The sequence below is a fragment of the Harpegnathos saltator genome, unplaced genomic scaffold (assembly GCF_003227715.2).
Source record: "Harpegnathos saltator strain DR-91 unplaced genomic scaffold, Hsal_v8.6 scaffold639, whole genome shotgun sequence".
NCBI classification, from domain to species: Eukaryota; Metazoa; Arthropoda; class Insecta; order Hymenoptera; family Formicidae; genus Harpegnathos; species Harpegnathos saltator.
In genome coordinates this window covers 389,034-401,691 of record NW_020230470.1, presented here as the reverse complement: position 1 = coordinate 401,691, position 12,658 = coordinate 389,034, and the positions used below count along the sequence as shown (strand labels likewise).

Here is a 12,658-nt window from a genome sequence, read left to right as displayed (position 1 = left end):
AACAATGCGGAAATTGCCTATACCATACCCCAAAAGTATCAGCGCTGCAATTCCACAAAATTTTTCCCCGGTGTCCCGCTTATTGCATAGATTTTTGTTTTACAGCCTCGCGCTTTATTACAGAAACGTTCATTTGAAAACATAGCCGCGGCAACTTTTGTTTTAACCCGCACGGTTAATTCTGCGCGAAAAAAATTTAAAAATTACTGAACAATATCTGGAACGCGTCGTTTCCTATATTAGTAATATTCGTGAATTATTATTGTTACTTAAGGAACAATAATACGAATAAGATTACGAAATATAGTACACGGCTGAGACATGAATGAGTGCCAATATATACTTTTTATCCGTTAAAATTAAACTTTTTATATTCCAGCTTTCGCTCGCGCGCGCGTGCGCGCTCCTCCCCTTTCTCTTTCTTCCTTTCTCTTTTTAAAATAAGTGCTTCATATTACCAACGGCCGATGAATTTTTCAAAGGCCGAGCGATATTAAGTTATTACAAGACAAAGGCTCGCATTTGAGCACTTTAGCCTATAATTATACGCAGGCTTCATTCAATAAGTATCTTACAGCCGGCGAAGCCGCTCGAGGATAATCGTTGGGTAAAGGAATCAAATTTCGAATTAATAGCCGCGCACTCGTCTGAATGTTAAATGAGGTGGCCCGCAGAATCGTAGTTACGTGTGCGGAATTCACGGGTTCTAGTATGGCACGCGAAGAATTTTCAGCTTTCCGCACCTGCCGCCGACGCGGAACTAATATCGTGCTAGGGACTATATCCCGCTGTTCGGCAATTCCCTTATCCTAGCTATCGTCGAACGATAAAGCTTTAAGTTATAATTTTCCCATGCACACTCAGACTATCACGATTATTTCACGGGACGGTTCACCGTAGAAGCTTACTAGGTGCGCAACTAAGTTTCACACATGGATGACGCTAACGACACATGTAGTCGACATACATGTCTGAAGTTGTGATTTTTTATACCTGGGCTATCTGTTAACAATAACCAGTCGTAATACCAACACATATCGCAACGCAAAAATATTTTTTCTAACAACGAAGACGTCGAGTTTTGTGCCAAGTAAACAGTATTTGCGGGAAGCTTTGCTTTTCTGTTTTAACTTGAAAAAAGTGCAGCTGAAGCACGTCGTTTGTTTGAGGAAGCCTACGACGAACATGCAACATCGAAAACTACCTGTGAAGATTGGTTTAAACGCTTCAGAAGTGGCGATTTCGACTCTGAGGACAAGGAGCGCTCCGGAAGACCAGAAACAATTGAGGACGCCGATCTGCAAGCGTTATTGGATGAAGATGATACGCACAGACAAGATCAATTTGCGGAGACATTAAACATGACTCGCCAAGGTATTTCCAAACGTTTACATGCCATGGGAAAAATTCAAAAGGAAGGGAAATGGGTGCCGCATGAGTTGACTGAGAGACAGATGGAAAATCGAAGAGCCACTTCCGAAATTTTGCTTTTGCGGCCTGAAAGAAAGAGTTTCCTGCGTCGAATTGTTACTGGCGATGAAAAGTGGATATATTTCGAGAATCCCAAAGGCAAAAAATCGTGGCTTTCACCTGGCGAAGCATCAACATCGACGGCAGGGCCAAATCGCTTCGGAAAGAAGACAATGCTCTGCGTTTGGTGGGAACAGAAAGGAATCGTGTGCTATGAGCTGCTGAAACCGGGTGAAACTGTCAATGGGCATTGCTATCGACAACAACTGATCAATTTGAACCATGCATTGCTCGAAAAATGGTCAGAATAGGACACGAGACACGAGTGATATTGCAGCACGACAACGCTCCGTGCCATCGCACTTCCATCGTCCAGGACACCATGAAAACGCTGAAATGGGATCTGCTAGCGCACCCGCCGTATTCGCCAGACCTGGCCCCTTCCGATTATCACTTGTTCCGGTCGATGGCGCATGGCTTGGCTGGGCAACACTTGGCCAATTTCGAACAAGTGCAAAATCGGTTGGATGAATGCTTTCGGTCCAAAGACGCGTCGTTTTATCGTCGCGGTATTCATGTATTGCCAGAGAGATGGCAAAAATGTGCAGCTAGCGAGGGACGATACTTTGAATAAACCATTTTTTGTATTTCTCTTGAAATTTTCCATTTTTCATTGATCAAAAAAGCCCGGAAACTTAGTTGCGCACCCTAGTAAAAGAGATTATAAGCTGAGCGTAAATCTGCTGGGAATTTTACTTGTATGTAACGTGCATATATACGTATATAAATATGAAACGCGGGACGCAAACCGGACTAATATCATAACAAAACACTACACGAAATGATTAAAGAATTCAATCGAGATATGATTGAGACATATACATTTAAGAAAGCAGCACGATTGGACGGAGAATAGAAGCGTAAATAGAGGCAATGGCGAGAAACTTGGAGTGTGTCTCGTGCAATCTTCTAGAGTCCTAATCGACACAAATAGTTTGAGATATGCGTAACACGACGTTCCTTTTGCCATTTTGCAGCCTGCAGGGAAAACGAGTACGACTGCGAGGACGCTACGTGCATCGCCGCGGAATTGCTATGCAACGGAAAGGGGAACTGTCGCTTCCGATGGGACGAAGACGACACGATGTGCAATGTGAGTTTTAGCTTTGTCGAAATCTGATTCAATACTGCCCGATCTGTACGATCTGGCGAAACACTATCCAATTCCCGGATTCGAACCATTTCCGGCATGTCCTCCCGTATGTGCGCGCGCAAACCATTCACCCTTCGCGTCCGCCTCGCGAGTCACCCCTCTACTCGTTTTACAGGTTCTCGCCTTCTCGTAAAGTGGGAAAGTTAAATTGTGCGAGATGGCGCGAGCTCGCGAAATGCTTGCCGGCAAATAAGTATGGACCGTGAGACGTAAAGATAATGCATAACATTTTTCTAAGACATACCGCAATTGAAACGGTCATTGAAATGAAGAAATGCGAAGGTATTTGTCCCAGCCACAGAGAGTGAATTTCCGAGAGAGAGGAGAATCTGTTGAATATTAAATTTATCACGGTCGCGGTATTCAATGCGGGAATAAAAGGGCTTGCACGCATTGTCGTAAGGTCGGCCCACTTATGCCTCTAAATAATGTTTTCACTCGTTACAATTTAGCAACATTTCCTGTCTGGTAAACAGTCTCGTTCGCACATACCTTCGTCTTGTGCCATAAAGGTGTATGCAATACTGCAGTATAGGGGCAACGATACATCGCGTCGTCTTAATTGCCCTCCGAACTACCACTTTACTCGCTCCTGATCTTCCAGGTTAATTAATTTATTCGAGGGAAGTTTTACGGCCTTCTAGTCTAACTGGCACGGCGAACAAGGCTCCTCGGAACACCTAATCTCAGGGCGGCAATTTGCTTCCTCTAATTGCAAGCAAAATCAGTTTTGTAAGCCGCGCTTTTGTCTTTTCGCGTAATTCTGCTCTTCTCTCGCACCCTAAGCTAAACCGGTGTATGTGTGTGTGTGTGTGTGTGTGTGTGTTTGTTATTGCATTATCGAGTGCTGTTACGTTGTCTTTGGTCCAACTTAGCGCTACTAATTTGCCCCTCTTGTCATTCGGGAAAGTGAGAATGTCCATTTTTTAAGACACACAACGCTTATTTCTCCTATTTAACTTTTAATGCAATCGTACTTAAATCGACATTTTGATTGGCGCGCTTAACGGAGATGAGACTTTGCACAAAGAAATGTAATTTGATTCTTGAGATAGTCCGCGGAGAGATATCGCGGAAGGTATGAACCATCTCCTGAAATGGTAGTCCTTTTAGAATATGGCGAGGCAGTTCATGATCTTATGATAAACGTTGAGACTACTTCGTCCCAGGAACTTTGTAGTCCTTTAGCTGGGATTACGCAAGGCTTTTGGAAAGCTCATTTCACATCACCCGGCTTCAGATTCGGGATATGAAATTTTGTGGGAAGGCACGTTGACGAGATGTAATCATTTGACGACCTCTCGTACTGTGGCTTGCACATTCTAGGAATTGAAGTAGATTATTCTGCGAGCAAACTTTTAACACTTGCTAATAAAATACAATACACTACTCAATCTTTCTTCTTCGCCAATGAAAGTTAACGAAAGTTGTACTAAGAACGGGAATCATCATTATCCAGTTAAATATAACATTTATCAGTACTTGTTAGCATAAAGTCGATGTAAATGATAAGACTGTATAATCACTCTTTAATCATGATTTTTCAATTTAAGATTTCCGATCAAAGGTAATTTAGTTAAAGTTGAAGAAATGTTGAAGAAAAACGCATACGAGCTTCTTTGCTTTTATATACGAGGGCAGTCTGAGAAGTTCTCGGCCTAACAATGAAAGAAATTTTTTTTGCCGTGAAATATGTTTTATTTTTCAATATAATCTCTTGAAACTTCAATACATTTATTCCAACGTTTTTTCCAATAATTCAATACCATCATTAAAGTGTGATTCCGGAAAGTCGTTCTTTTCGCTCTGGTGTATAGTGGTGGATCCAAGTTTCATCAACAGTTATGAAACGACGCTTGAAATCCATTTTATTTTGCTTAAAACGATCCAAACACGCTTGAGAAATACGCATTCGAATGCGTTTTTGCTCAATTGTTAGCAAATGCCGGCATCCATCTTGCACAAAGCTTTTTCAACTGGTGCTACTACTCGAATGATTTGACCGATCGAATAAAATTTTACATGGGTTTATATCAGGGATGCCACTTTCCAATACAATTATAGTTTGACAGTATCTAATGCCATGTATGTGTCAGGTCGAGAACTTTTCAGACTGCCCACGTAGTATTATAAATACAGTGTCCCATTTTAATGTTCCACCCCAAATAACTCTTCAGTATAGAAGTTTCAAGGAAAATGATCTGAATAAAAGTTGTAGGGATTTAGGTGAGCTACTTTATGATGACCTTGACTTTGACCTTGACCTCTATTTTCAAGGTCATTTAAAGGTCAATTTGCATTTTTTAAATGGGAATCCTTATTTTTTATTACATTGTTTTTTTCTACTAGTACATTTGAACAACTTTTGTCTAAAACATTTTTTTATTTGTCCAATAGTTTTTCGAGATATTTGGGGAAAACTTGATAACTTTTTCAATATTTAACTTACGATATCTCACTAATTATTTGTCGGAAGAAAAAGTGATACTAGCTTTCTTGCTTTATTTAGTCTCAAGAATATATTGTTACAATAGCGCCCTGATTTTTGTTAATTTGATGATTTTGAAATTTCTAAAAATCAGTAAGTTAACAAAAGTCAAGACGCTATTGTAACAATATATTCTTGAGACTAAATAAAGCAAGTAAGTCTAGTATCATTTTTTCGTTCGACAAATAGTTAGCGAGATATCGTAAGTTAAATATTGAAAAAGTTATCAAGCTTTCCTTAAAAATCTCAAAAAATATTAGACAAATAAAAATATGTTTTAGACAAAAGTTGTTCAAATTAACTAGTAGAAAAAAAACAATGTAATAAAAAATAAGGGTTCCCACTTAAAAAATGCAAGTTGACTTTCAAATGACCTTGAAAATAGAGGTCAAGGTCAAAATCAGGGTCATCATAAGGTAGATCACTTAAATCCCTACAACTTTTATTCAGATCATTTTCCTTGAAACTTCAATACTGAAGAGTTATTTGGGGTGAGACATTAAAATGGAACACTCTGTATAGTATTTTATACAGTATTATATATATATATGTAGTATTATAATATTATATATCAGTATGTTATATAATATTAATTATAATACAGGGTGTCCGGGATCTTTCGGAAACGAAAAATTGTGAAGATTAATTAGATTAAAATGATAAAGAATGTCAAGTACCATTTTGCAAGAATCGCAATAGTCATTAAGTTACTAATGATTGAAAATTACCAGAGGCTCTTTTAATTGATAACTTGAAAATTTGCATACTTATTTGCAAAATGGTAAAGGACTTTTTAGGTCAGAATAATAGACATAATCTACAATTATATGACGGCTATTGTGCCTAATGGCTAAAGATTCAAGGTTCAAAGCTCAATATACTCATATCTATCGCCAGATATACACACATATATATGTGTGTGTGTGTGTGTGTGTGTGTGTGTGTGTGTGTGTGTGTGTGATTATGCGACTTTTACATCTTTTATTATGAGGTGATTAACCTGTAATTTAGAGATTTGTAGACTAAAACTTGTAACACGGAAACATCTTAGGAGCAGGATCTTGGTCATCTCTATCCATCACAAAAGAAACGTCTTTCGTTGAGAAACGTAACATACTGCCTGTATTCATTCGACACGTTCATTCAATTGTATAACTTTTCCGTATTACATCTTGATAACGACATATATATGCACACTATAAAACTCATGCTTCTCAAATATTTACCGCCGGTTTAATGAAGATTTGTATCAAACGTTGATGCATAATTTCACGCATGAGATGTAACACTAAATAGCCCGGTGGAATGACGGGCGGCTCTCTGTCAGAGATTTACCATAGTCTCTTATTTGTTAGAGCCATACCACGAATCCGGGATGCACGATCCCACGAGAGTCGTCTCTGCGACTTAATCGCCCTTCAACCCCGCAAAACGTCCCGTTCCCGTCTTGCCTGTTTCCCCCGCTCTCTCCTGTCACTTCACCGCTTCACGTTCTCTCGGTCTCTCTCCCTCTCTTTCTCCGGCCCGTCACTGCCTGTAGCATCGAGCTAATTAATTTATTCCGGCGAAGTTTTGCAACCGGGCGCGGCTCGCTTAGTCCAGGTTTCGCAAGAGCCCCAATCTCGAGGTCTCGCAATTCCACGGCGCTCTCCCTTGGTGATATTCGGATGTACGCTGCCGACGGTTATACGGGTGGGTGTTTCCGGTTCCGGGACGTACAATACTACGCGCTTTTGGCAGACTACCAGGACAAGGTACCGGCGAAACGACGGCGCGATGCCACCGACGGGATATTAATCTAACGGCGAATAATGCTCCTGATATTGCCGCAGCCGATTTCTCCGATGTTTCGTCGTGTATTTGATCACAATCGTTTTCGAAACGGGCACAAACATTAAGTTGCGCAAACTGCGCGAGCGAATCGAACGAACGGCGAAGAACGAAGTCGCGAATCGCGTTCCCCCGAGTCACCGCGCCGCAGCTCGATTATTAATATTGCGTTATCCTTGTGATGTTACAATGTCGATGCATTGTGATGTTGCAATCTCCCAGTCAATTTGTTCGGTCAATTATAAAAATACGGATTGTACAGGTGACCGACCGAATCTGCGACGAGGGGAAGAAACGACACGGTATAAATGGAAAATCTATCATTGCCACGTTTTGCCGCTGACTGATATAACAAATGACTGTTACGTTGAACTGTTATTACCCACCGTAAAAAGCGTAAATGAAGTCTGCGATAAAACGAAAAGGCGTTTCCCCTGCCTCCTCGAGCGATTTCCATTTAGCGAAATTATTTTCAATGCTCTTCAGGAAAATGGGTTGTCAACGCAAGTCAACAATTTCCTGTCGGAAACATTTTACAATCCAAAACACTCGTTCTCGTTAAACACGCCGATTCCTGACTTCTAATTTTCGCACAAACGGAAAAGATTGGGATTTTTCGCTTTTTTCTGTTTTGTGAAACCAACCTCTGCGAATTGGCTTAAATCATAAAATTTCACCACAATACAAAATAATACACTAGAAATAAACATTGCAAAAATCAATATATTTTTTTTAATATACTTTTACGATCCGATTTTCTCTTAAGCTGTTTAGTGGTGATTTTATTTTAACATTCTCCTTTCCTTCATTTTCAATCTCGAGTGATTTATTTTTACTCAAAATTAACAACACTAAAATGCCAAAAAAAAATAACCTGTCACTATTATTTTTGAAACAATCAGTTTCATATACATACGCACGTGTATACGTACGTATGCGTGCTTAAACGTCGCGATCTAACTGTTCCAAATGCGCTCGATTGTCCATCGAACTTGACGTCGCAAATAACTTCGATTCGTGCAGGCGATCGTAACTAAATGGTCAACGAGTATTAGTATCTTCCATTGTAACCACAGACAATACGCGCTTCGTCCGTCTGTTAGGCGGAAATAAACGTTCTCACCGGCTTGTCAGTCGCAACATAGCAGTAAATTTACCGCGCAAACGATGGAGAGACGGCTGTTTACTTCGACGCCATATCCGCTCAATATGTCACTCCATCGAATAAATCGATGATGTACAACACACCATGTGGAATTAACTCGACCATGTTTGATTATTAAAACACACACATGTCTTCTCTAAAAATATACACATATATCTTTGAGCTTCTGGTTAAAACTATCCAAACAGATGCAACGTTGAAATTTGGACGGTGTACTCTTAGCAAACTTCTCATCATAGGAGAAGAATTAGACGAAAATAACATTAATGTGTATTTTCGAGCAAAGTTTAGACAAATTCCTGATGAACGAAAAGTTAATTGGAAATATCATCGCTTCTTAGGGGAGCGTTCTGAATTTAGCAATAGAGATGCCCCAATAATATTATAAATAAGAAATATTCCATAAAATTGTATTATCATACTATGATAATTATGAAAAATTACGATAAACATTATGATACTAAGTGATCATTTCGAATCTTCGTCGTTATTGATAGAAAATAATTATTCTTATCTTATTATCTCACGGATCTGTGCGAGTTTCCGTTAAACATAGAAATGCACGACGCGCGCCGAGAAGATTTCAAAGTCGCACTTTTAACGTCATTATTACATTCACCTTGACATCGCCTGCTAAACGAGCGCGATAAGTAAATCATTATGGAAACTCTCGAAGAAGATCAGCGTGGCGGTGAAACTGCTCGAAATTAAATCCCATTCTTTTGCGCTAATCTTGATTCTTCCGCTAACGGACGCACTTCGTTGCAGAACGCTTTCACGCCAATGTCTACAACAGATTCTTTGAAACTTCCTTCGTCATATATGCACTTCAAGTTGCACGATGTGATCGCTTCCTTTGCTTCCAACAAAAGTTTGACAAATTACATGTTAACCGAATGAATATATCCAAAATCTTTTGCTTGCTTGTCGAGCTCGTCCTGAGAACAAAGTTTTCAAGATAGGTTATTCCTGCCTTGCACACGAAATACATAAGTGATTTAGCAGTTGGCAATAACAGGATGTAGAAAATGACACTGTTGTCGGATTGAAGATATTCGGCTCAAGTTACAAATAACGCTTAAGTTTCTCGTTGAAGGAAGCGATTTTCTGTTATAGGAGTAATTACACCGCGCGACGCTTCGTCTTGCGAAAAGCTATTTACATTGTGTAACACGGTGTAACTTGGAAAATGTACAGTTTGTAAATTCGTAAGGAGGGCGATATTATTCCCCATTTAAACGCGTTGGAGCCTTGTGGAACGAATGACTCTCATTTCACTCGCGATAATCGCGATTACGGCAGCAATAAATTCGTTAATATTCAGACAGTCAAACAATATGGAATTTACGAGGCCGGAAAATCGGATGCAAAAGCGAGATCACGATGAAATTAAAGTGGATTCTTGCATTTCACGTGGTTAGCGTTACGTGCTATCACGCTGAAAATTTCATTTGGCTGCTCACAAAACGGCGATTAATTAAATTAAAAAGTGTAATAGTCAAAAATGCCATCCTCCATCCCTGCGCGTGCTCATCCGTACCTCCCGCGGCTGCTCTCATATATGGCTAGTTACATTTTGTGTGTAATAATTTTAATGTTGTCTGAGCATACAGCCATAAATGCATCTACACCGAGAAAAAGAAACTGATATTATTCATTTGATTTTACGTAATGATTATTTCGTGCATTTTCGTGCATGCGTGCATGCATTCCCAAACTTATTGTGTTGCATTTCACGCTGCAGGCATTTTGGATTTTATTGTTATCATTAAACTCGGAGCTTTCACACATCGCGGAATGCTAGAAATCCGCTTGCTGAATTGCAGATTTTACGGAAACTCCCGGCCAAATTTATTCCCGGCGAGATTTATTCTCGCAGAGCCGCATGTTTTTATTTGTTTCTTACGAAAGTTCCTTCACGTTGTACCATGTATGCGCGAGGCGCCGCGACACCCGATTGCCGATAATGCGATAATACAATTGTCCAACTGCTATACATGAGATCTCTAGGCTGCCCAGCTTTTCCGGGATCGAAGCGATACTCCTGTGCTCTTTCCGGCGACCAGTTGAAATACGAGCGCCAGAGATCGCGTGCGCACAAAATGAATCTAACTTTATACCTGCTCAGAGAGAGAGAAAGAGAGAGAGAGAGAGAGAGAGAGAGAGAGAGAGAGAGAGAGAAAAAGAAGGGGGGAAGAGGGGAAAGAGAGTTCAGTTCATCTTGAATTTTTCAAAAAGCTGTCCGAGAATTATGTATGGGTTATCCCCTCGAAAAGATAAGACCTGCATATTAGCTCAGGCAAACTCGACAATGAAATTTCGCACGTCGGAAACAATTTTCCGACACAAAATGAGATTTGCAGGATTTATTTTACGCCAGGTCTCCCCGTTTTTTTATTCGTGTTTTTAATACGATATATTCGAGATAACTGAGAGATAATATACCTAGCAAAAAAAAATATCATTAATATCATTACAACAAATGAATATGAAAATTAGAGAGAGAAAAGGAGAAAAAGACTGGTGAGCGAAGTTTCGCGCGCATAGGCAATGCCTCAGTCTGGTTTTCGATGAACCAGCGGAACTGTAGCAGCTACGCCATTGGGGGCGGCTGTAAACCAAGGAAAGGATGCACGCCACGATAACGTTGTCGTCCGCACGAGACAACTCGACCACAAAATTGCTGGTACGGACGAAACGTGCGACAAAATCGCGACCTGCACGCCCACGCGGCGCGCAAGGCAGCGCGGTCTCCATCCAATTTTATTCCGACGTGTAGTGGAAAGAAGATCCCGTTGCCTTTATCACGCGGGCGAATCGTGATAACTGAAAGTACGAGCGGGGTACCAGTAAACGGCGTAAATCATACGAGGAGAACTATAAGTCCGAAACCTAGAAAAAATAATATAAGATAGACTAAATGAGTGAAAGGAAGAGGGAAAGAGAGAGAGAGAGAGAGAGAGAGAGAGGAGGGGAGAGTTTATCCTTCTTAGAATTAGATCCCTTCGAGTATCCAGAAAATATATTAATTTACATTAAAAATTACTCACATAAAGTAAATACAGTTAAAAAATGAAAAAGTGAGTCTGGTTCAGTCTGAAGGAAATAATTCTGAAGGAAATGAATAGAAACAATACCAGGCAATACAGGCCAAACGCCATGGATAAGCTAATCAATATGCAGCAAATGCAAAATAAAGAATAAATTAGTGTAGAATAATATACAATAATAGGCAGTAATTGACTAAATTCCTATAAAATACTAATTGTTCCCTCAATCGCGTACACTGTAGATTCACTATCATATTTATCTTTTCGCGTCAGAGTAATTCTTTGTGTAATTTATTATGAAAGAAAGCCACGGGAAGAAGGAAACATCGGTGATTATGTCAGGAAAAGAATTTCTGAGTCGGGATGCTGCAATCGTGAAGGATCTCTTATATATTTCTGTACGACAAATTAGTTCAAACAACTTAAGGGCAGAGACTCGAATCGTCCTCCTATCCCAACAGATCCCTAACAGATATCCTAACTAAAAATAAATATCCTAACAGATATGAAAGCGCGAGCGGAAGATAGAACTGATAAATTAAGAAGGGACGTGATTCTACAGAATATATAATAATATATAGTAGGCATCCAACTTGTAAAAGATGCCTGTGCCTTACAGAAAGCCAGAGAGAGAGAGAGAGAGAGAAAGAGAGAGAGAGGGAGAGAGAGAGAGAGAGAGAGAGAGAGAGAACAGGGCGATCATATTTCAGTATCTTAGTATCCTGACAAGCAGCGTCAGTATATGGCATGAAAACAGAAGGAAGGCAGTATCATATGTTCGGGCATTACGCGTATGACTTTGATATCGGATCGTGCGTGTGACATTGTTTAAACGTGGATTATTGTCACGTTAGTTGATACTGGATAGCATTAGAAAGGAGGCGAATAAACGTCGCCAAGATGAATCGGAACAGACATTTCTGCCCGGTGAAACGATCTGAAAACAAAGTCCGATGACTCGTATTTTGACCAACGTGTGTCATCTTTTATAATCGCCGAGGTGATTTTTTAGTTACAAAGAGGAGTCACGGTGATCCTCGCCCGTGCGAATCGATACCTCGCTCATTCAACATGATGCCTTTTAACAACGGGCCGAACGAAACCTTCCCCTAATGAGCAGCCTCTTTACCAAGTTTGGATATCGAGAGGGAAGAAAATAAACAGAGGAGCTGTATCAGAAGGGTAACAGAGTGTTCACGCGTACAACGGCGCGTTCTCCTGCTCGCTAATGAGAGCTTCTCGAATCTTTTTCTTGACGGAGCCGGCAGTAGCGACTAATTATTTCCGCCCTGCGGAAACTTCCCGCCATGGTTATCATTAATTTTCTTCTTTTCCGCTTACTTTCAGGCAGAGCGTTTCCCGGCGCATTTCCAATCACGAGCTCGCGCAATTCGGTGGAAAATCGTTCCTAATACTGTTAGGCGAGCGAGCGAACGAGCGAG

At 40.4% G+C, this 12,658-nt stretch overlaps 1 protein-coding gene across 3 annotated transcripts in view; it reads left to right on the top strand.

Annotated features, from left to right (window-relative positions):
- The window catches only part of Neto (Neuropilin and tolloid-like), a 143,959-nt gene that overhangs the window by 119,114 nt on the left and 12,187 nt on the right, over window positions 1–12,658 (top strand). For all 3 annotated transcript variants that reach the window (XM_025304686.1, XM_019841098.2, XM_025304684.1), the window contains one exon: window positions 2,508–2,623. In XM_025304686.1, coding sequence (XP_025160471.1) covers window positions 2,508–2,623 — 116 coding nt within the window. The remainder of the gene's footprint in view (window positions 1–2,507; window positions 2,624–12,658) is intronic.